Genomic DNA, 25,514 nt, shown 5'->3' on the forward strand with positions numbered 1-25,514 from the left:
TTGCCATTAAATTTTATTGGCGATCGCAGGAAAAAATTAAACATCTCCCAAACTTAAGGCGACATAATCATCGTCTCCCTCGATCGCAGAAACTTAATCGTTCTTATCTGCGATCGGGGCAAACTACTGAACATTTCTTGTGGTGTGGCCTGATATCTCAACAAAAATTCTTAAAACCTGGGCCTTGTGCCCCGCTTCATCCTCAACATCGTAAACAATTTACCTTTGATTGCTCTTTCTAGAAAATTAATAAAAGATATATATATATATATATCTGACATATATATATGTATCTGGCAGAAGACAGAAAAGGGTGGAAGAGGCTGGTACACGAGGCGAAGAATCAACTGAGATTTGTGGAGCCACGGCAGTAATATCTGACATGGAGAACTTTCTCTTCATTGAAGAATTCCACCCACCTAAGGCCACAAGGCAATTAATATTTTGTTAAGTAAGACAAAGAATAGTAGAGCTGTACTACTTGTACTGTATGATCAACTTGAGCCTATTTCCATCTCTGCTTGTCTGTTTAAAGGTCTTGGGAAGAAGGTAAAGTGATGGTGTTTGACGACAGTTTTGAACATGAGGTTTGGCACAATGGAACCTCGGCCCGTCTAGTCCTTATTGTCGATGTCTGGCATCCGGAGTTGACTACTACTGAGAGATCAACACTGAACGCCATCTAAAACTCTCAACTAGTTTTATTTGTGAAATTTGCATTTTTGAACACATAACATTATTGTAGATAATTTTATACCAAAAACTACCAAATGTACTTAAGGTTGTAATCTCAAAAACTATTTTATAAAAATATATACTTTTATATACTAGACACTTTTTTAATGTCATATAATTAGTTTCTTATCTTGCCTTAGTTAAATCTGTTGTGTACTTTTCTGTAGGAATACTCGTAGCGCTCTCTTTGTTCTTTTATTGTTTTGTTGATAAAACCTTTCCTGTGCCTTATGTCCTCATATTTATTTTGTTGATCCTTTTTATATAAAAAATTTTGACATGTTAACTATGTTTTTTATTCATCCCTTCTGCAAGTAAGTTTTAATGAGACTTTTACATAACTAGTGGCTTGTAGGGACATAAGTCCCTAAAAAGCTCAAATGTAAAACAACTTTTTGCAATACCGGTATTTAAACAAACTCAGAATAACATGATCTATGTGTCAGAATAGGCATCCCTACACCATATCTTTTGTGTAAAAACCAGTTTGTTGTTCTTCTTTGTTTGCTTTTGTTGATGTCATTTTCAATAAATAATTTGAATCACTCCAGTGGTTTAACTTGAAAAGGCAGCAAACATATCATTGTTTGTGAATAAATACTGGTTTACTAAGGTAGCTTTGGTCTTGTGGTTAATGAGGATAAATAAAAGTTTCCCTGTTTGGAATTTTAAAAATTCATTGGAGGTTCGCCTTCAGATGAATTGAAGACGCCTGCAATTTCATCTGCAGTAGGCTTATTATACCTACGACGATCCATATTTATCCTGTCTACAAACCTAAGTTCCAATTCACTGTCACCTTGTACAACCATTTCTTCCGAAGCTCTTTTGATAATTGATAATTGATTGATAATTGATTTGTAAATTTGTGCAAATGGATTTTGTAATAGAATTTCAGCTAGTTTTGACAAGGTTTTAAGTCACTATTTTCTTGACGCCTTTGACGAATTTCTGTTGCTGTTGATGTGTCAATAATGTACAATTGGCCATACACGGGGTCTTCATCATGTTGAGGCAGCAAATCTGAGATTGAACGATAAATCTGTCCTTGAATTTTGAAACAGTATGGTCCTTTTCCTGGAATATCTTTCTTACTGGCTGAAAAATAAGCAAAAGCCATCGCACTGTTGCATTGTCGAATGAATTTATACAGTTGTGGGCTCTCTTCAAACAAACTTTTAAGTTCTACATTAGTTTTTTACTGAGGAAGGTTAATAAGTCCGTTATGGCAACATGTCATAGAATGATTATTCGTTAGTTCTTCTCTAAAATGAAGAGCACTACATTGAATGCACTCTTGGTCCAATAATCCTGCATCATGGATCTTTACATTTCTCTCGTCTACCATGGGTCTCCTAAAAAGGGGTTGTAACATATCTTGATTAAGTTCGTCATTATCTACTCTTGCTCTCCTACGCGCACTGTCATTCCTATGAACAGTTCCCCGCCTTTGTGGTATTCCCCTGGCGTTCATATTAATTACAGTACTTATAATGAAAAGAATATATATCCAGCAGCCTACATACTAAAACATCTTGAATCCCTGGTGATTTTATAAAAGTATGATCGAATATGATTACTCTACGTTGTATATTCACTGCACTAAAAAAATTTACTTACGAAGGAATGCAAATACACCATTTTAGAACCAATAACATTTATAGGTTATTTTAGTTGTATATATTCACACAACCTTAACCTTAAAATGTGTAGAAATATAAAGAAAACAACATCATTTAAAATAAACTTGAACATATGATTTAAAAATAAAAACAAAACAGAAGTTAGATTTAATTTCGACTCTTTGATTATTTATACAGAATATTTCAATTATCAATTATCAATTATTTAAGATGGGGACGCCACTATGTGCGTATTTTAACCCAAATATGAGTGAAGGATGAGTGTAGGATGAGTGGCGCGATCTTGTAGTCTTGTTAGTGACTAAGGCCGACATGTTCCTTAGACACAGCTGTTAATTAATAGCCCATACAGCTAATGGCAACTAAGGGACCTACAGTTTATTGTGGAATCCGAACCACATTTTTTCCTCGTAATTAACGAATTTGGTCTAATTATTACGATAGTACTGCGGATAGTCGTAGTACTCACTAGTGCGGACGTTAATCCACACCAGGTAGCATCGCATCCACAGTGCATCCCTATAATTATCCACAATTCGTGACCTCCTAGTAGCTGGATTACAGGACGACGCCACCCGTCCCAGTCATTTATTCTATGTCGTTTATTCCTTTAACACGACAATAACGTAAAAGCATGAAAAAATGAAACTTGAGTATATGATTTAAATATAAACAAAGAATGCATACGTTTTTCCGACTAATCTTCAATATTTCAGTTTTATTATAGTATAAATTTCATAGTTGACTGGCTAAAAGTAAACCAAATGCGTGTATTGATCACTGTTTTCAAATCTGTGGCACAGCTGTTTTAATTTCAAAAGATGTAAACAAATTAAACCCCATGTTGTTTTAATGGGAAAAGTTTTATTCTGTTGCGAATTTATGGTAAAAAAAAATAAGAAAAATGAATAGTTTTCCCTCAAAATTCACGTCAAGACCTTTAAAATAAGACCCCTCCCATCCTTCTACGGCCATCCAGTCACTCACAATTTCTTTACAAAAATTTGACTTACGGAATTATATATGTAGATATGTATTTGTTGATTTCAAATGTTTTATTGGGGTTCTAATTTCCTTGCTTACTAAAGAGTTCACAGGCTCCCACGAGGATGTGTAGCTTAGATAAAATTAGTAAAGGATGACTTTTGGATGAAAACGAATGATGGTTAATAACTAGTATTAGACGATTCTATGGCCTGAATTATTTATGTAAAAACACCTAAGGACATCTGGGTCCAGTTTAGAACCATCAAAACCTACTGACTTTTCTCATGATTAAACTGGTGTCCCGATTATACTGTACTAGGATTGCTTCCAGATAAGAAAGCCACGTACGTGCACGATACGTTGCACGTAGCTATCCCGTATCGGGGGTTTTTTTTTATAAAGTAAGAAACTGATACATCGCCTCTATAAAATAGTACTACTATCATATTAATTGAAAGTACCAGGAGACCGAGCTTTGCTCGGATTGAATTAAACATTAAATTTATTAGATGAGTTATTTAGCTAAATTAAAGATATTTATAGTAATCAATGTGAATAAATTTTAGATGATACAAAGAAAACAATAAAATACACCATTATAAATACATAGATTTCTATAATAATTACCTGTATCAGCTGTTTTATTAACTGCAGCTACAAAAAGGTATTGACGATAACATGGGCACTTTAAATGGCTGTAGGGCGGAAACTGGATTTTTCCCACCATTGTGACCAAATCCAATCGATTTTTTTTGGCAAAAATCCTCGGACAAAAATAAAAGTTTGTCCGTAATCGCTTGTTTATATTGGATGACAAGTCTACTTAGTACTTGTACTGTTCAAAGTATATCCGCTTGTTTCTATTAGCCTATTTAAATAAATATTGATTTGACAATAGGCCAATTGTAAACCAGCTAGTTTTTAATTTGTTAGTAATCCCCTCTTTTCACAAGATCAATATTACTTTTTAGCTATCAAAAAATTGGACGTGGTGCAACTGCTACTTTTTTTAAAAGAGAGTTAAGTGCGCTGTTTCACGATGACCAATCTCATGACGTCCAGAGCTTGTAGAAAGACTATCTTTATTGCATTTACTAAACTATCAGTATATTTAACCTCACAAGACAGCATAATAGTAATAGGCAGTAATCAAAAGTGAATAGTATAATAAGTAGGTTGTAGGAAAAGAAGGTTTGAGTTGGAGAGAGTTGTATTCACTCAAACCTTTCTTGGTTGAAAATGCTGTAACAGTGAAAACCTCTACTGTAATTAGGGGTTTTACTTCCAACTGTTAGAATACAAAACGTTTTCGTTTCTTGTGCCAGAGGATTTTTTCCTATCCTCACAAAAATCCATGAAACCTAGGTCCTTGCGCTATGACTTCAGTTAAACTGGATGACTGAAGGTAAACAAACCTTTATAATTATTTACAATATAAACATAATTGTATATAATATATATCATATATCAGTAACAAAGCTACACAGGTCATCACACACTATTCTACACTCATCCTACACTCATATTTGGGTTAAAATACGCTCCTAGGTGGCGTCCCCACCTCAATGATTGATAATTGATATACTCTGAAATTGTGGACTTCAAAAAATACAAACAAAAGGTGTAATAAATTAAAACAAAAATAAAAGAATAAACATTTATTTCTAAAAATACGATTTACTTAAAATAACATGACATGATGAATGACAAGATGAAGTTTATTAGGCTTGAATACATTATAAAAGATTAAATTCGGTTATATTACTTGATAAGAAATTATTTATATACAAGTCGGTAACAATCCATAGAACCTTTCCGTTTCACATGAAACAAATAATTGTGCAGCCTTATTGGAATTAAAAAATAATCAACATAATTCAACAAAATAAAATATCTCAGTAACCAAGAGGGTTCTTTTGCACAAACCCTCCGTTATCACATATGTTCTTGGCGATGGTGGCCATCTTGCTGTAAGTCTCCTTGTGAGAGGCGGAAGTCAAGGCTCCAAGATTCTGAGCTACTCTCTCAGAGGCCTGAACAATACAACACATCAATGAGGAATAGAATAAGTAACTGATATGACTTCAGGTGTAGTTGCTGAGTTTACTAACTAGTTTGATTAAAAAGTAGTTCACTATATCTCTATGATTTGACCAGCAATGTTATGTGATAGGATTGGGGGAGTTGTTGCCCTGTATTAGGACAATAATAGCCAGAAGAGAAAATGAAGAACATGAATATTACAAAATAAAGTAAAAACAATCTTTCATGATGGAATACATTTATGTACTACTGCATATAATCGATTAATAATATATTTTACTAGCCCATTAATAATTTATCATGTTTTTATGCTTCAAATGAGTTGTAAAATGTTGAACCCTCTAAAGCAAAGTTTCCCTGGGTGTGAAAGCGGAACATGGAAAGTGAAGAAGCAATTTTAGTAGCAGTCCGCTCCGCTTCTAGGAAAACAGTACCATTAAATTATCTAAGGCAAGAGAAAAGCAAACTCCACTCTTCGCGATCCACTTCCACATGGAGGAAAACACAGCTTTAGTGCTTTGCCTCTTTACCCAATGCCATACTGAAAGGTGCTTGGCGATTTGAACCAACAATGCAAGGTCTTGGAAAAATTATATCTTCATTAATTCCAGTAGCAGTACTGAAAGATGAAGTTGCTGTTTATTTGTATTTAGGTTCACTTGTTTGTTTTTCAGTGTATGAAATAAATAGTCATTGATCTTATACAATACAACTGAGTCTTTTATTCGGAATTGAAGTATTAACTTATTGGTTTAAAAATTTTAAATACTGTAAAAAAAACTTAAAAAAATGATAAACATGTCCGACTGTGATCATACCTCTGTACACCAGGCCTGTGTGAGTAGAAGCTCGTGCTGGGCGGAGGGCAGACCATGTGTCAGTGATCGTGTGGCTCTAGACAACACAATGGCCATCGTGTAAGTGTCGATCGCTGCACTCGCCAGTCTGTTCAGGAGGAACTGCTCGTCCACAATACCTCGACCGTACTTGATCAACAACTTCTCCACAGACTCGCCAAACAGCAGGATGTTCTGTAAAACATGTGGTAAATAAACAATGAGAGATTTCAATGTGATCAATGGTAATCTCACACATTTCACTCGGGTTAAATCATAATTCCTTACATTGTTACTGTATAAGAATTTTGGTCACCTTGCCTTACTAAGCTAATGGCTAAAGGCAACACCAGAATATAAGAAATTTAGATCCAAAATGAAGGTATATTTTATGAGAGCTATCCTAATAATAACGAACATTTCTAGAGTGACAGTGATAAAGGGGAGCTTGTTCCTTCTGCCATTATACTAGTAGTTGCCTATAGTGTACACAAACCTTGTTTGGTTAGTAAAATATATCTAACTTACAAAACAAAAACATGATCTAGTAAATATATACACATTTATCATACCTTTGTTCCGATTCACTCAACTTATCATCGAAGTAAGCAGACTTAAATTCAAACAATAATATAACCTGAACACAGTATTTAATTAGTACGGATCAGCTGATCTCTATTGTTTAGTTCAAGTGTATCCATTGTCAACAGTGTAACAAGAACGGAACTTAATTTACTAATCATTTCCTTACCTTGGCGAGTAGTGTGGCATGGTTCTTGAGCTGAGGGTCGACGTAGTGCTCCAGTTGAGGGACGGAGCCGAGACCCACAGAGCGCAGTCCTCGCTTCGTCACCTCCTCCAGTATCAGAGTCAGGTGAGTGGCTGGGTGCTTGAATGCATTCTGCAGTTCCCTCAAGTGACTGCCTGCATACTGAATACCTGTCCAACCATAACACAACTCTCTTGAAATCACTCTCTAAAGATAGCCAACAGTATTTAAACTACAATGAGGGTTTCTTAATTTTATTTTCAACTAAAATGAGCAGAATTTACGTTTTTGCATCATCCATAAGATGCATTACCGACCACCGTAATATACTTTACACCACAAGTTAAATTTAAAACCTATGTTCTATGACAACAAATATCGATCTTACCTGTGAGAGCAACAAACAGCCTGAGGATATCGTTGGTTCCCTCGAATATCCTGAAGATCCTGAGATCCCTCATGACACGCTCCAAACCACAGTCCTTCATGAAACCCATTCCACCAAGGATCTGGATGGCCTCGTCAGTAACAAACCACGCTGCTTCCGAAGCAAACACCTGAATGCCATAAAAACGTACAACTTGATCAATGATGATATGCACTCTAACTGAAGGTATGAGACCCAATACAATCAGTGAATCAGATCAGCCAATCAGAAATCACAGTTGATCAGAATCAGCCGGTCAGTGAATGAGATGGGCACCAATTCAAGAAGCAAACGGTAAGTATAAATGGTATTGCTGGCCTTCCATTTATAGCTGAACTACTTTTTGTTCACACTTTTCCGCAAGTATTAAGCCAATTTCAATGTCTAAAATGTCATGAAATTATCCTAACATTTAAGGTTTGAGTTGCTAATATTTTCCCCCAAGGGTCTTCATATTCACATCATACATTGTTTTATTTAAAAAACTGTCAGCCTTTTTACCTGGCTATCTTGTGTATAGTTGGTGTTAGTACACTTGTATACAGGCAATGTCAGTGGTCCATCAGATTTTGGGACATAATTCCATGGGGTAGTAAAAGGAATTTACACACAAATAAGTGGTATATAGACAGATGAATACCTAATAGAAAAATACCAACTCCCCTATTTAGATAAAAACATTATGCAAAAAAGTTTAACTACAACACACTAGCCCAGAGCTTCACCCTGTGCTACTAAGCAAATTATAATACGGTCCTACTAAACACCTGTTGTAATTCCCACCTTAGAAATGGCCGCTTCCAGATGATAGTCGATAGAGCCGCTGTCCATATTGGCACTGAGCATGTAGGCTACGCTCTCGGTGACGTAGTGCAGCATGGCCATACGGGCCAGCTTCTCCTGGATGGCACCAAAAGAGTCAATGCGCCGGCCAAACTGCACACGAGTGGTGGCGTGGTCCACAGCCTTCTTGGTGACTGCTCGCATTGTGCCAGACAGTGCAGCTGCCATTCCAAACCTTCCGTTGTTCAAAATGTTCATGGCTACCTGTAAATCAAATGTTAAAATGTCAAAACTAAGCTATACGAACTCAACAAATAAAATAAAAGATTACAAGTTCAACAAATCCAAAACTATTTCAAATAAGATTAGGCCTTATTCAACTTGTTGTGTGATTAATGGTGTAACAAAATTGGGGACTTTATCATAGTAGTTATGGTTTTTACAAGAAGAAAATTGTATAGGCCTCAAAAATGTAGCTAGCTTTTGATCAGTGCTGTAAAAATCTCCAAATGTATACGTTTTCAGATAATATTGTTGACACAATTCATGTAGAATATAGGGGTTTTGATTGGTTGAGTTGTTACTATAGTTGCTTAGAGCTCAACTGCTCTGGAAGCAAAATATTTTGTATGAAATTTAGGATTTACCTTGAAACCCTGACCAACTCCACCCAAAACATTTTCAGCTGGGATCTTGCAGTCTTCAAAGTAAACTTCAGCAGTGTTAGAGGCTTTGATTCCCATCTTCTTCTCTGGTGGTCCGTTAGAGACGCCACCGAAACCACGCTCTACTATGAAGGCAGTCACTTTGTCTACCTCCTTGCCTATTAAGTTCAACGTAATTTTAAATTAATCATTGGTCTCTAAAAACCACACTATGCTAGCACATATGATTAACAAGAAAAATACTTTATTCAGCATTGTCTCCAGGATTGATTTAAGTCAAAATAAATAGGTTAACGTACCTTTGTCGTCAAACCATTTGTAGTCTCGGGCAACTAGTTTCGAAACAGTTGTTTCATTAACAAGGCAATTTCGTCACACATAAATTAAGAAAAATATCATTTTGTGTTAAGGGCCTTCCAGGAAAATCGTGCTAGCTTTGATAGAGAAAATGAAAGACAATTTTTCACAATGTTCTTCTAGAATCCAAATTTTAGAACTTTTTGTGTTCAATTCTTCTATTCCTCTATCAAACGCCATCATCGCTTGCAAAATAAGACAGCTGATAATTTCTTAGCAAAGAACAAAATTATACCAAATGTAAGTTACAAAATTAGTTTAATTTGAGAGTTAATATGGGTTACAAAATAAATATAATCAATAGAGGTTGTTTTGGCTTTTGAATGAGTACACTTATCTCAATTGCGGATTTTTAAAGTTATTTGTAGCTTATGCAAATATTTTACACTAGCCACGATGTTTTTCTTCCTCAAATTAATCAATCAAGAAGTGTTTCACTCATTTTATACCGAGAGCAAAGATATATTTTCCAATGGTTTTTTTTTTAATGTTTGAAGGATCCTACCAACTTTTTAACTCAAAACATCCCTTAGCCAATAAACTTGCTCAATGCTCACTGCTCCTAATATTAAAACGTGCAACTTTCCTAGCTTAAGGTGAAGCATTCTACAAATGTACCGTAACAAAGCTTTAAAAGTGACATTGAACTTATGTTTCATCAGTCATCAGTCAACTTAATTATCAAACATAATTTTTTTAAGTGATTTTTTTATATAAGTTTTTTTATATCCTACTAAACCTACCTGTCTTCTCGTCCTTTACTGGGGTTTGGGCAAACACAGTCATTATTTCAGCAAATCCACCGTTGCTGATCCAAATCTTACTTCCATTCAGAGTGTAATATTTGCCATCTGGAGAAGGCACAGCTCTTGTTCTGTAACCAGACATTGATAATGTTTTCTTGTACCAAATTTCATGAAATGTTGATACCATTTCACAGAACACGGTCAAAATGGATACAAGAGATCAAAATACTACATTTCACTAGTAAATCTCATATCTTTGTGTATTGATCTATATCTATATAATTGTTTTAGTTTTACATAGGCTAGTTAAATTGCAGAGTTGTGTTTATAAACTTTCTTCTAACAAAAAGAAAGAAATAAGATAAAGGTAGTTTATTAATTTTTGTTTGATAAAAAAAGTTATCAAGCATAGAAAAACTGGAATAATGAAACTTAACTAATAACAAAAACTTAGTATGTTTGTATTGTTGTTCAAACCTAATATTTTGCAGATAACACCTTTTCGTTAAGATGAAGGCCTACACAATTAGCTGCATAACATGTGACCAAATAGCATAAAACACTTTTTTTGCTCAAAATGCAATACCCTAAACTTTTTCATTTTTTGACAGAATGGACAGTGAAATAATAAAATGGTTTGTTTCACCTCTTTTCTCATAATATAATAGGTTTTACTAGTTGGTATACATTTTATACACAAATTCTATAATTTATTAGTGACAAACATTTCAAGGGGATTATATGTCAAAGAGAGGCGTGGTTTTTATGTTTTTAGAGATAAGAGCACTTAAACTGCACATCACATTCATTGGAGTCATTGACACTTAAGCATATATTGATAAATCTCCCTCTATATATAAAATATCTTTCTTATCAACCATTTCACTCAAACCATTTTATAGTTGCTGGACTACTGACACAACTAATTAAAGTCAACACATTTTTCTTCTGATATAGCCTATGCTTGGATATATTAGCGCAAGCTATGTAAAATAGTATGTCTGCTGGGTGTACAAACTTGAAACAAAAATTACGAAATAGGGCAATGTAATCATTGAATTAAGCAATTCTAGCAATTAATATGGATTTGATCCCCAATGGAAATACACAACAAGATTCTTGTATGAAATTTATTATAACTTGCTCATACGGTAGATGCTTTTGAATATCGACGACTAGATATTTCAAACGCATTGATGTTGGTCATTTAAATTTCATACAAGAATCTTGTTAGTTTCTGATGCAGTACAAACTGTTTAAATTCACTACATACTTAATGGATCCTGCGTCACTTCCAGAGGAAGGTTCGGTAAGGCAGAACGCAGCCAGTTCCTTCCCAGTAGAGACTCGAGGCAAGTATTTTTTCTTCTGCTCTGGATTTCCAAACAGCAAAATACCCTGAAATAAACCATTTAACTGTATAACAAATCAGGCTGATACATGAACGTCAGCAGTTTCGGCAGATATAGAACACCACTCTCGATCATAAATGAAACAGTGAATTTTCAGATACATATCTTTGCAGCTGCAATCGCAGGAAAAGAAGCTCAGCCTGAAAATCTAAAAGCTGTTACACCTCTAACCTTAATTACTCGACTTTTGTTTGGCCCAAAAAAATATTTCTGGCCAGAACAGAGCTCTAGGGTCAAAAGTATGCTTGCCAAATCCAACAGCATCAATTACCCGCAGACACATAACATTGTCAACTGTCATTTAAAAAAGAATTATGCTACATTTAGCCGCAGGTCAGTTAATAGTTTAGTTCAAAGCAATGTGTGATTACACTAACTTGCACCTCTATAGTAAAATAATATAGAGACCTCTCATTCAAGAACTGTTTGACCTGATTGTCTACTTTATGAATTTCTTGATAAGGAAGTCTCTGTTCGGACTTATCTTGGTGATTTGACAAAGTGTACAATTTAGGGATATAAGATTTCAAGATGTAAAGGAATGTTTACCTTGAATCCGATAGACTGGTGAGCACCAAGGGTGATTCCCACTCCAAGGTCGTGACTCCCAACAATCTCCACCAGTCTAGCGTACTGTGTGTTGCAAAGACCCAGGCCTCCCAGTTCGTTAGGCACTTGTAGCGCAAAGGCACCCAGCTCCCACAAACCCTCCATTGTAGCAGGGTCCACCTTTTCCATGGCATCGTTTTTGGCTGCATCGTTTTGTTCCTAAAGATATCACAGTATTTAAAATTGTTTGTCAACGTACACAGTATGCAGCATATTTATACTTTTTCTATAGGCTAGAAAAGTACTTTTTTTAAAAGAGGGGTAAAATCAGCTGGAGTGCTTTCAAATTAGCTGGATTACAATAAAATTATATCAGTGAATTATGAGGGGGCTCAAGGTCCCGACATGTCAACCAAAGCTTAATGTGCTTAAACGTTCCACCAGATCAGTTACTGTAATATACACTTTAAATTTAAAACACACCAATCGTATCTCATATAGTGGTCTCTCATATGGTTGTAGGCTATGTAGTGGTTAAACCTAAACAGTTTGTAATTTGAAAAAAACATTGTAAAATTGTGGAGCCTGTCCTGACGGAAGAGTGGACCTTCGGTCTAAGCCAGGGCAGGATAAATAAATATATTATCAAATAAATGATCAAATATAGACTTGAATATTTCTTACATCAAAAAATTTGGAGACTGGATCGACCAGCATTTTCAATGTGTCGTGTTGCTCCTCAGTCAAAACTTCTGGATACGGAAATACTTGAGATGCTTGCAACGTGCCTCGGAACAAATTCATGACAAAGGACTGAGATTCTTTTGCTGCTTTCTTCTCAGGTTCTTTGTCCTTGTCTTCCCTCTGTTTGGTGGCCACGGATGGTGCAGCGTAGTTTCTGTTAAATAAATTAAACTTACAAACAAAAATCATAGATCTTTTTGCTATAGCTATTTAAGAGAAAGGTAAAACTTTAACTTAATAATTGTATTTTCATCTGAATTAGGCTATTTATTACAAACTATTATTTTTACAAAATATATTATTCTTGATTATCCTTGAAGCCATTGGCATATTAAAGTTGTTTGTGCTGGTAAGGGAACGGAACAGTCCAAATCTTGTTAAAATATAGCTTCTACCTTGTAGGCTAGTCTTTCTTGTTTACTGACTGTTAATAAGAGAAGGCCTAACTTAACTGTACCTATTGTAAAGTAAAAATGTAAACCATCAAAATAATTACAGTAGTAGGCCTGCAATAAGTTTAATTTTTACTAGGGATGGTCAAGTCTCGAAATTTCGGGAAATTTTCAATTTCGTTACACGAGACGAGATTTCTTTTTGGCCAAGATTTTTATCGAGACGAGAATAATGAAAAAAAAAAAAAAAAAAAAAAAAAAAAACGCCTGCAGAAAGTCAATGCAATACCTGCAATACAGGAGCGTGTTGTTGCGTTTCCTTTGCGAAGGCGTTCTTATTTAATTAATTCTTTTAATGTAAATATTACTTTAATTATTTTAATAATATTACTTAAATAACATTTGAGAAGTTTTGTTAAGTGTAAGCAGTGTGAGAAATGTTTTATTCCTATAAAAAAAGTCAAAACAAGTAACTATTTTATAAAAATTAATATTGCTTTTATTTTATGATTAATTTGATTTTAGGATAAGTTGAACTCTATCCTAACTGATATCACCATGTTTCCTAATCGTAGGCATTTTGAATAAGTTAGGCGTGGTTAATAAAAAAATGTTATATCCCTAAAAGATTGTAAAAATTCTTGCCTATTATCATTATTTTTGTATTTAAACAGTCATCTAACAATGTTACAAAATCAAGTAAAAATTTCGAACGTGCATTTCTTGTTGTGTATGAGAAGAGAAATCTCGTCTCGAAATTTTATGAGAAATAAAAAATCTCGTCTCGAAATTTTATGAGAAATAAAAAATCTCGTCTCGTCTCGAACTAAAAATTCAATCTCGTCCATCCCTAGTTTTTACTCAATACAAATTTTTATTTCCAATGGCACGTTTTAAAGAATAAAATGGGTAAAGAAGTTTAGATTCAAAAAATTTTTATTACAGTAAAGATGTGACGTTAACATTTGATTAATTTTCTTACATTCTTTCTGAAAACTTATTAATGACGTCATGAATTTTCCTTTTTAGCACATCATGATCATTATCAATGTAGGCCGACACATATGATAGGCCTAATCATTAACTGTTCAGTTTATGAATAAAATCTAGCCTAGGCCTACTTGTTTAAAGGACTTTTTTGTAACAATCTTTAACTGCCCAAAAGGTTTTTTGATTCCTTTATTCCTGAAACTCACTGCCACTTGGGTTTTGGTTCATTTCACAGAAACAGTGTATTATTTTACAATGTAGGTTTAAAACAAAGGATCAAGTTGAACATAAGCCTAAACAAAATCGTAAACAAAAATATGACAAAAACTTTATTCACAAGCCAACTATTAAAAATATTCTCACGCGATTGAACAAAAGGAACTTACATTAAAACCTGTTGGGCAGGCTGGGCTTTCTGCGACAATGGGTCAAAATCCATTACGTGCCCACAACTCTACTTTTTCCAATTACACTTCTATAGTAACTTATTAAAATCTTGTATAGGTAATAAATAATGAAAAATACAATATTTAAAAATGTAGGACTGTATAAATTTGGAGAAAAGACAAAATAGTAGACAGATAAGATAAGGCCAACAACCAATGCCATCGTAACTTATATACCTGGAAATTATTTCATTCTATAAGCAAAGGACTCTGTCATTGAAAAACTACGTTTTGTCTTTTAGTTCATAATTAACAAAGTTTTGGGCCTGTAACGGATTTTGACCCAAGGATGTCGCACTGTCGCATGTAGTTGCTTTGGGGTGGAATAGATTTAATTTATACGGCGCTGACACTCCAGGTTGGGCATTTAAAAGTGAAAATGAGTGAATGGATGGGATAATATACTTTGCTTTGATACTAATTTAGGCCTAAGTAACTAAGATCACCTGCTTCTTAAGCAAGAGAACCATTATTAAAAGTTCCAAAGGACAGCTCGGACCGGTTCTGAAAATATCAACATGACTACTGTACACTGACTTTAGTTAGGCCTATGATGAAACCAGTTTACAATTAACCTTTAGTGTATCACATGCTAACTGCGAGCTTGCTACAATTTAACCAAACTTACTGCCTAAATTTCCTTGAACTAGAATTTTCAAGAAGAATCAGTTTGTCATAGTTTAGCACTGCTACTCATTTTTAGGCCAGCACTTCAAAAATCCTCAAACATAAAAAAATAGTGATGTGACCAGTCAAGTATTTCCTTGACTCGAGTCAAACTCGACTTACGACTATGTCAACTCGAGTCAGACTCAACTCGGTATCAGTGAAACTTCGGCTTCCTCCCGTCGAGTTCGGATTGATACGCAGCGCAGCCAATAGGGATATAGTTTGGCTAGTCGGCTCAACTCGCATTCAGCCAATTAGTATAAACAGGGTGTCTAGTTTATTTCCATTATAAAATTCAAGACTAATTCCAGACTTTTAAAGACTAATTCCAGATTTTTCAAGACTAGTTTTTTCAAGAATTAGTGGGTGTTGATACCAAAATGTATCGATTCTCGATTCTTGATACCGATACCAATTGTTATATAGCTTAACCAAATTTTCAAAATAATACTACACCTACTTTGTCTTTGTCATAAAGTAGTATTATGATAATGTGGTGTTTTCAAGTAAAGAAATAATGCAGCAATAAAAAATTCTAACTAGCAAATTTGTTTTTTTTTATCATGAAATCTTCCGCATACCATACGTTTAGACATCATCATTGACTGCAGCGGTTACAGAAACGTGATTGTCGTCGTCCGCGATCACGGCCAAATAATGAACATTTCCCGCAGCCTTGTAGACATCAATGACATCATCGTCATCTCCCGCGGTAACGGTAACGTCATCGTCGTCGTCCGGGAACGCAGCGAAATCATGAACATTTCCCGCGGCCGAGCAGATATCATCGTCGTCTTCCACGGTCTCAGAAACGCCATCGTCATCGTCTGCGGCAAATCATGAACATTTCCCGCGGCTGTTTAGACATCACCGTCATCTCCCGCGTTCAGAGAAACGTCATCGTCATCTCCCGCGGTAACGGTAACGTCATCGTCGTCGTCCGGGATCGCAGCGAAATCATGAACATTTCCCGCGGCCGAGAAGATATCATCGTCGTCTTCCACGGTCGCCGAAACGTCATCGTCGTCTCCCGCGGTTTCGGAAACATCGTCATCGTCGTCGTCCACTATCACGGCAAAATCGTGAACATTTCCCAAGGCCGTGTAGACATCGTCATCATTGGCTTTCTTGGTTACGTAAACGCCAGACGACGATCGCGGCAAAATAATGAAAATTCCCGACTTTTAAATCAAATTTAAGACTACCTAAATCCCGACTTTTCAAGACCATTTTGAAATTCAATACTAATTCCCGACTTTCCCGACTACTAGACACCCTGGTATAAGTTTCGCGAGTCAACCGAGCCAAATCGTTACGTCCTGAGTTCGTTAAGGTTCGGCTTTCTCCGTTATGAGTTTTGTTTTTGACTCTCTTTGAGGCTGTGAGCCAACAGTGTTTAAGTTTTGCAAATCAGACTCGTTACGTTACGAGTTCGTGTAGCTTCAGCAATCTCAGTACGAGTTTGTACCTACTCGAGTTGTGGATGAGATGACATTAGTTGACTCGAGTCCTCGTAACATCACTAAACAAATTCCTTTAAGTTACTTTCAGGTATATTTCAACATAGCCAAAGGGTAGGTTGTCTGTCCCTGAAAGATAATAGGCCTAAAAAAAGCTGCTAGTTTCCTAAGTGTTTACAAAAAATTTTTCGAGGGGTGTACAGTTTCATAACTGGGCTACACTAACATTGATTGAAACTATTGAATTAAAAATATTGATTAGGCCTACCGTAATAATCAATATTTTTAAAAATAAGTTTATCTATTTATAAAATAAAACGATCATAACCTAACGTAGCTGATGGTGAAAAAATCGGATGAAGGTTTACTAATCGAATCGATATTAGCGTAGCCCAGTTACTGTACCCATTTTGAGAAGCTCGTTCTCTTCCTAAACATAAAAAATTATATTAGGCTTAGGTTACTTCCTCTAAGAATAGGCCTAAAGGCTAGGTATTCTAGTACATCTAGGCCTACCCTAGGGCGCGTTTGGCTGTCTGTAGGCCTATGATGAATCTTTTAGAGAACAGGAGGCTAATTAGGCTTACCTTTTGACATAATTGTATCGGAAATACTGTTCCACCTTCGATTGTTCACGAAAAACTCGGCAGAGAGATGATCGAAACATTGTTGATCCTTCCTCTTCTGGGGTAACTTTAGGGTTCAGAAAACACTGAGGTAGGGTAAGATAATTGACGAAGATAGGCTAAAAAGGAAAATATAAACAATTTGAATTTTAGTCTATTTACCCTATTGCCTGAATAAAACTACAAAGATACTGAACGAGATATTTATCGGAGCAAGAATTAGGCCTAATCTAAATTAGTTGAATCAACCAGACTAGACATTAATGTCATAGGAAAAGTTCTTCTATAACCTTGCAAGTAGATAATAGCTTATTGCGGAAACGGGAAGTCAATTAAATCAGAACAAGACTTTAACCTCTGACCAAATAATCAAAGAATTACATAAATACCACAGCTGCCCATGCAACTACGTGACGTGATAGTAAACTAAACTGTGTGAAGAAAATGCTTGTTAAGTTGTTTGTTAATGACACATGTATTGTATTTCCTAATTTCCAGTCTACAAAAACAGTAAACAGTTGTACGTCATCAAGTCCAATAGGAATTCACTTCACTCACGGTCATTCTTCCTTCGGGTCTAACCGGACCGGAGTACTGACTGACTCGTCGACTCGTCTGACTTAGGGCCTTTAGGGCTAGGGGAGGTACGATTGACGCATTAGTTTAAAATTCCTCCGTGTACAGCGCTGTAGTAGAGCGCACTTTGGCAATCAAGGTTTACTCTTCGCAAAAATAGTCCTAGAATAGTCAGTGGAATCATAGATAAATCATAATCCCTCAGCTAATAAGAAGCCCACAGCTGTAATCGTAGCCTCTTCTATACCTCCCCTGAGTAAATACCTCATTCTTAGGTCATTTTAATTATTTAAGAAATGTTCATTTTCTAGTTCAACGGTGCCATGATCCACTGAAAGATTAAACACAGCTTCTTTATAGTTTCAACAGTTTCGTGATTATTTTATAACTGAACCTAAGGTCAAGATGCAAGTGTATTTCCTTAAAGAAGGAGTTTGTTAGGATTGATTGAGGTCTCGTGAACGACACATAAAAACAGTCTCCCAGTTTATCATACTTTAATGCTTTTCAATGAAATTGCGACCATACAAAGTAGGTATCCTTTTATATATAATTCTGTAAGACAAAATTTTTACCAGAAGATTGTGGACGTCTGGTAGGTCGCAGAAAAGTGGGAGATGTCTTAAATTAAAGGTCTTGACCCCAGGGACTCGGGAAAAATTCCCATTAAGTTACCATAAAACAAGATATAACGTAAAATGTTCTCCATAAGATAAACATTAGAAGCCATTTACTGCTGATTTTTGTTTACTTCAATACAGCTGTAATTCTTTAACTTTAATTTATTTAATTCTTTTTGTCTATGCTGCTGCTACCAACTGCAAACTTACGTGGTCCCACTGAGCTATAATTCTAACTGGAGGTAGCACTGAATGTCAAAGATGCGTGTCACCAGCCGCCATGTTTGCGTGAGGTGTGAGTTATAAGAAGCCATATTATTGCTATGGCTATTATTATACTTGGCTTAAAATACCTACTTTGTATGGTCGCCATTTCAAAGAAAATTATTAAAGTATTAAAAGTATTCAAGTATGACAAAAATACTCACTGCTATACCAACCTAGTTATAAGAAGCCATGTTATTGCTATGGTAAGAAAACTTACTGCTATACCAACCTAACAAAATCAGCGACTCGCTTTTGACAGACTTCTGCCATGGCAGTGCTACCTCCAGTTATAATTTTAGCTCAGTGCGTGGTCCCGACAATAGTTTGTTAGTCTATGTTATGGCCTTGGCATCCCATAAGGCCGATGTCCCTTAGCGTTGACAGAGTTGTGCAACAATTATTTTTTCGCGGTTTATAAGCGTGGGGTTTAATCTCAAAAGACCGAAACTGAAATAGTCATATGGGAATAATTCAGTTTTGGCCACATGTTAATGGTTTTCGGTCATATGGGACCCACCCTTTACAAGTAGGCAGTGCAAAGCTGCATTCAACAAAACGTAGCTTCCCTCGGTTTGCGACAAAGTATATCAGCTGTTGATTGGTAGACAGACTACTGGAAGAAGAGAAGAATCCAAACAAATCGAACTGAAGTTGAACTATTGAAGTTGAAGGAAGACTCGACTGAAGAGAGAGAGAGAGAGATAGCAGACAGGTTACCAATACTAGTGAAATGTGAAATCAGTATTGTTAACTCAATGTTTTATGTTATTTCTAGTTTATCTAATTCATGTCTTTACTGTATACAAATTGTCTAAAATCATACTTCTGTTGTGACTTTTTGCGAAAAATTAACTAATGTAAAATCAAGTATTATTGGCTTGTTTTAAAAATGTAAATAACTGTGAATAGGCTATCTGATGGCGAACAAAGATAGAATTATATTCACTAAACCAGTTGATGTGGAGGAAATAGATTACAATGAGATACAAATTTTGGAGGTAATCGATCAACAACCAAAACAAAATACTTATTATTTATGGGCTTGATAATGTTCCTTGAATTAGGCCAAGAATAGATTTTCTGATTCCATGTTATTTACCAACATGCCTAACCTACTTACATAGACTAGAATTTAAAAAAAATCAAGCATTTAGCTACACAATAGGCCTAAGGAATTTTTAACCAAGGAAATAGTAAGGAGTTTATATTTAGGAGTTTAAGATAACAGAATAACTCAGGCCTAGCCAAAATTGGGTTTGGCTGGGCCTAGTAACAACTTAGCTTCGTAAATTTTAGCCGAGGACCTGGTAAAACATAAATTGTTTGTACACTTATTAAGTAATAAGCACATAATCCAGCAGTTTTATGCTTCCTTTTAGGCTTGTTTACATGTGCAACTAGTCAATGCTTTAAAGCAGATTATGTTAGGTAACTTACTGGAATTGTTACTGAAAAACAAACGCAGAGGATACGCGTCCGGTAACCAGACATGGATTAGGCGTCTGGCAGTTACTGTCATAACCTAACTTAACCAACCAAACTTGCTGATAATGAAAAAAATCAAATGAAGGTTCAATTCTCTTCATAAGATAAAATTATAAATGCCAAAAATTCTAACAAAAGATGTACAGTTAAGAAGATATTACATTCAAAGCAAAATCTGTGACAAAAAGTTAAAGATACCGATGGGTTTCGAACCAGGGACCTCTTGGATACCAGCCGAGCACTCATCCACTACACCACGAACAACGCTGGCCGAACATCGTATCGTTGTGGTAATGGCGTCCCGGGACCCCCAAACCCGGTGACGTCACTACCGGACGCCTAATCCACGTCTGGTTACCGGACGCGTATCCTCTGTGAAAAACAAAACAAAGATTTAAGGAAAGTTAGGCTTGTTAAAAGCAATCCTCTAATTATACCTAAGTTAAGTTATGAACTCCACAAATACCTACTTACCCAACTAAGAATTCTTGTTTTACAGACTGTTGGTAAAGGATCTTTTGGTGTAGTTTGCAAAGGTAGATGGAGAGGAGAATATGTTGCAGTAAAACACATAGAATCAGAAGCAGAAAGGAAAGCATTTGTCATAGAACTAAGGCAATTGTCAAGAGTTTGTCATGCCAATATTGTCAAGCTTCATGGAGCTTGTACTGTTGATCCGTTTTGTCTTGTAATGGAATTTGCAGAAGGAGGCTCTCTTTATAATGGTGAGTTAATTTGATTAAACCCACTTGTTTTTTGTAGTGTAGGGAACCTTCCTGCAAACTAAATTATTGTTGCAATATACCGTATGTTCTCTCTCACCTATTCATCGACTTTGCGCACCAATTCATCAGAAAAGACAGATGGCCGCCCAGTGCATTGCTCATCATGAACGCTAGTGTGGCCGTCATTAATTGCCCTTACCCACTTGCGTACCATTCAGTCACTCATAATGTTCTCGCCACACACTTCACTAATATGTCGATGAATTGCAATGGCTATCTCACCTTTAGCACTTAAATTAAATACCTAATTACAGTGTGCACTTCACAGTCAGGTCAGTTTCAATTGGCGGCACCATTTGAATGCTCAAACCCGGATGTAAACACGGCCGATTGTTGCCGAATTTCTGGCGCAGGTTTGCCAATAGATGCACATACACAGCGTATATGTCCAAAATGCCAATCACAGCGCTGGAACAGAGAAATTTAAAAATGGTAGCCTACTTACTTAAAAAACTTGCCTTGTATAATATTCAATTACAAAATTTGATTGATTCCGTAAAGATATTTATGCTCAGAAATTATAATTTATTAACAAACTGATGGTTTGACAGTGCTGCATTACCCACCCAAACCTGCATACAACGCTGGCCATGCCATCAGCTGGGCTCTACAATGTGCTCGAGGAGTGGCGTATCTCCACAACATGAAGCCAAAAGCTGTGATTCACCGGTAAGCATCGACATACAACATTTCCAACTCTTCATGGCTATACTACTACGTCTAGCGTACTGTACTTAAACTTAATGATACTCCAGGGGCGGATCCAGGAAATTTGCAGGAATTGGAGGGAAAAATCCTCTTTGGGTCCTCCCCCAGAAAGTTTGTAAAATATACGTGTAATAGCCTACCACGTTTTGAGGCTTTATAAAGCACTTATAAAATTGATAAACGTGATCAGTAGGACGTTTGAACTTAAAGACAATTGTTCTTGGCTATTTATATTGGTAACGTTTTTGATATAAAATCAAAAAGCTGTATTTTATCACAATTTTTAATTAATTTTGAAATAAAAAAAACTGGAACCATTGAAATCGGACGATAATTAGAAATAGAAGATACCGGTAGGCTATCTCCTTTCTTGAAAATTGGCACTGTTTTGCATATTTTCAGACAACTTGGAAATGTGGATTTTAAAAGGTAATATTAACTAGCTAAGTTAAGGGTTCTAGAATGTGGAGCTATATTTTTGGCTTTTCTAACAAAATTGTCAAAAATATAAATTCCACATTTCAAAGTTGTCTGAAAATATGCAAAACAGTGCCAATTTTCAAGAAAGGAGATATATCTTCTATTTCTAACTATCGTCCATTTTCAATGGTTCCAGTTTTTTCAAAAATAATTGAAAATTGTGTTAAAATACAGCTTTTTGATTTTCTATCAAATAATACAATTTTGAATAGCAACCAATTTGGCTTTCGACCTGGATACTCCGCGACTTTAGCTGTTGAATCCATAGGTTCAGATATTCTGGATACATTTGAATCTGGCAACTATATGAATTTGGCTATTGTGGAATTCAGCAGGGCCTTTGACTCAGTTCTGCACGCCATACTTTTGCAGAAATTGGATTTTTATGGTATAAAACACCAGGAACTTAATTTTTTTAAACCTACCTTTGTGGCAGACAACAATGTATAGCTTGCGGCAAACAAACACCAGCTTTTAAAGAGGTCCTTGCTGGGGTGCCACAGGTATCAGTACTTGGGCCAGTATTGTTTATATTATTTATTAATGATTTGCCAAATGCTATGCCTTGTAAGTCAGTTCTATATGCAGACGACACATCCTTTATTTGGCCTTCTGACGATTTTAATTGGTTTAATAGTAATTTTCTTGAAATTAATAGAGACAAGACAGAGAAAATATGTTTTGCACTACGCAGAATCCAAATTGAAGACTAGCTATGTTAAATTGCAATACAATATACACAATATACAATATACTAAAATATAAAAGCTTTCAATCATAACATTTTTCTTTTTCTTTTGAAGTTTTGTATATTGCAGCAAGATTAAAAGACTTTCTTGATATTTTTGAAGACATGGCAAGTTCATCCCAGCAATAATCATTTATGAAGTTCAGTCTAATGTTTTTGAAATTTTTTCCAATCATAATATTCCTAATTCAATAATTCTAGTATGTCAATAATAAGGATATATATTTTACAGGGATCTCAAATCTCCAAATCTTTTACTAATAAGAGATGGAACAATATTGAAGATCTGTGATTTTGGAACTGCATGTGAAAGGAAGACTTACATGACGAATAACAAAGGGAGCGCCGCATGGATGGCTCCTGAAGTGTTTGAAAGTAAGATGCCCATAGTATCAACTGTACAGTGGTAAAATAAGCTAGTCTTCAGTTGTTTCAATGTAAACTAACTTAGCCTACTTGATTTTTGTTCCTTTTTACTTAAGTTGTTCATATAGGCCTAGTGTTTTCAGTAAGCAGTGCTGAGTAGATTGTGGATATTCCTTGAGAAACACTGCCTATTTAAAAGCCAGCACGGGTTTGCTAGTGGTATGATTTATTTTAAGCTATAGCAACTGTTACCACCCATCTACTATGACAGCAACAAAATATAAGTTATAAAACAGAATTTTAGACACTAGCGCTTAGCACATTTTGTGACTGGATCACACAACTATGTTCTATGTAGATGGGATGTCTACTTCAGTATTCAATAGTAAATGGTTTTATCCTATTACTAGCTGTACCCGCGGGCTTTGCCCCGTTTAACATCATAAGTGAGCTCGTTCGCACGGCTCAATCACGTTCTGGTTGAAGTTCGTTCGCTACGCTCACTCACCTTTAGGTTGGAGCTCGTTCGCTGCGCTCACTTGCCTTCAAATTTAAAAAAATAATAGTGCTGCACCCTGTTGGTAATCCTTGTAACTTTCATCCTATTGAACATCATAGTTAACAGAACCAACTTGTTTAATTGAAACAGCTGTTAGGATTCATTAATTCCTTTAAAATATGAAAAATCATAAGGTTAACATAGAAAACTCCAGAGCCACTGGGGCGGAGCCCGAAAGCCCGATCAGAATAAAAACTACTTAGTTTTCCTATTTAATGCCCAAAGAATCGGTGTACCGAATTTCAGCCTCCTAGGTAAATGGGAAGTGGGAGAATTAGTGATGAGTGAGTGAGTGAGTCAGTCAGTCAGTGAGTCAGTGAGGGCTTTGCCTTTTATATATATCCTATTATAAAGTGTTGTAATAACAAAAGATTGATGAAAGTGATTGACTGTTAAAGGCTCCAACTACACAGAGAAGTGTGACGTATTCAGTTGGGGCGTCATTCTGTGGGAGGTGTTAAGTCGGCAGAGGCCCTTCAGTGATATTGGCGGCACAGCCTATAGGATCATGTGGGCTGTGCATAAAGGAGACCGTCCTCCACTCATTGATGGCTGCCCTAAGCCTCTAGAGAACCTGTACACAAGGTAGGCAATATGGTCTAAGATAATTGTGTCTCAAACCTCTAGAGAACCTGTTTACAAGGTAGGCGATATGATCTAAAATAATTGTGTCTCAAACCTCTAGAGAACCTGTTTACACGGTAGGCGATATGATCTAAAATAATTGTGTCTCAAACCTCTAGAGAACCTGTTTACACGGTAGGCAACATGATCTAAAATAATTGTGTCTCAAGCCTCTAGAGAACCTGTTTACACGGTAGGCGATATGATCTAAAATAATTGTGTCTCAAGCCTCTAGAGAACCTGTTTACACGGTAGGCGATATGATCTAAAATAATTGTGTCTCAAGCCTCTAGAGAACCTGTACACAAGGTAGGCAATATGATCTAAAATAATTGTGTCTCAAGCCTCTAGAGAACCTGTTTACACGGTAGGCGATATGATCTAAAATAATTGTGTCTCAAGCCTCTAGAGAACCTGTACACAAGGTAGGCGATATGATCTAAAATAATTGTGTCTCAAGCCTCTAGAGAACCTGTTTACACGGTAGGCGATATGATCTAAAATAATTGTGTCTCAAGCCTCTAGAGAACCTGTACACAAGGTAGGCAATATGATCTAAAATAATTGTGTCTCAAGCCTCTAGAGAACCTGTTTACACGGTAGGCGATATGATCTAAAATAATTGTGTCTCAAGCCTCTAGAGAACCTGTACACAAGGTAGGCAATATGATCTAAAATAATTGTGTCCCAAACTTGTGTCCCAAACCTGTACCCAAGATAGGCAACATGATCTAAAATAATTGTGTCCCAAACCTGTAGAGAAATTGTACCCAAGTTGGGCAACATTATCTAAACTAAAATAATTGAGTCCCAAACCTATAGAGAAATTGTACCCAAGGTTGGCAACACAATCTAAAATAATTGTGTCCCAAACCTATAGAGAAATTGTACCCAAGGTTGGCAACACAATCTAAAATAATTGTGTCCCAAACCTATAGAAAAATTGTACCCAAGGTAGGAAACATGATCTAAAATTATTGTGCTCCAAACCTGAGTTACACTTAAGGTAGGAAACAT

The 25,514-nt window shown here is 35.9% G+C and overlaps 3 protein-coding genes across 6 annotated transcripts in view; 2 read left to right on the forward strand and 1 right to left on the reverse strand.

The window, feature by feature from the left end:
* Window positions 1–1,021, forward strand: part of LOC128991029 (aspartyl/asparaginyl beta-hydroxylase) — a 60,616-nt gene extending 59,595 nt beyond the window's left edge. For all 4 annotated transcript variants that reach the window (XM_054413740.1, XM_054413739.1, XM_054413742.1 and 1 more), the window contains one exon: window positions 536–1,021. In XM_054413740.1, the coding sequence (XP_054269715.1) occupies window positions 536–686 (151 nt within the window). In that variant the 3' untranslated portion in view covers window positions 687–1,021. The remainder of the gene's footprint in view (window positions 1–535) is intronic.
* A 3,987-nt stretch (window positions 1,022–5,008) lies between these two features.
* On the reverse strand, window positions 5,009–17,754 carry LOC128990136 (very long-chain specific acyl-CoA dehydrogenase, mitochondrial). The gene is made up of 11 exons (XM_054412400.1): window positions 17,241–17,754; window positions 12,637–12,850; window positions 11,953–12,171; window positions 11,265–11,389; window positions 9,989–10,119; window positions 8,871–9,046; window positions 8,224–8,487; window positions 7,402–7,570; window positions 6,996–7,183; window positions 6,227–6,439; window positions 5,009–5,398 (listed from the first exon to the last, which is right to left on the reverse strand). Exons 1-11 carry the CDS (start codon window positions 17,318–17,320, stop codon window positions 5,261–5,263), a joined length of 1,917 nt encoding a protein of 638 aa, XP_054268375.1. The 5' UTR covers window positions 17,321–17,754; the 3' UTR covers window positions 5,009–5,260.
* A 1,675-nt stretch (window positions 17,755–19,429) lies between these two features.
* LOC128989544 (mitogen-activated protein kinase kinase kinase 7-like) overlaps window positions 19,430–25,514 on the forward strand; it is a 56,405-nt gene continuing 50,320 nt past the window's right edge. Inside the window, exons 1-5 of the mRNA XM_054411443.1 lie at window positions 19,430–19,740; window positions 20,727–20,952; window positions 21,564–21,681; window positions 23,181–23,323; window positions 24,272–24,458. Coding sequence (XP_054267418.1) covers window positions 19,660–19,740; window positions 20,727–20,952; window positions 21,564–21,681; window positions 23,181–23,323; window positions 24,272–24,458 — 755 coding nt within the window. The 5' untranslated portion in view covers window positions 19,430–19,659. The remainder of the gene's footprint in view (window positions 19,741–20,726; window positions 20,953–21,563; window positions 21,682–23,180; window positions 23,324–24,271; window positions 24,459–25,514) is intronic.

This window comes from Macrosteles quadrilineatus, unplaced genomic scaffold (assembly GCF_028750875.1).
Source record: "Macrosteles quadrilineatus isolate MER2022 unplaced genomic scaffold, UCM_ALF_1.0 Scaffold_3__2_contigs__length_128488019, whole genome shotgun sequence".
NCBI lineage: Eukaryota > Metazoa > Arthropoda > Insecta > Hemiptera > Cicadellidae > Macrosteles > Macrosteles quadrilineatus.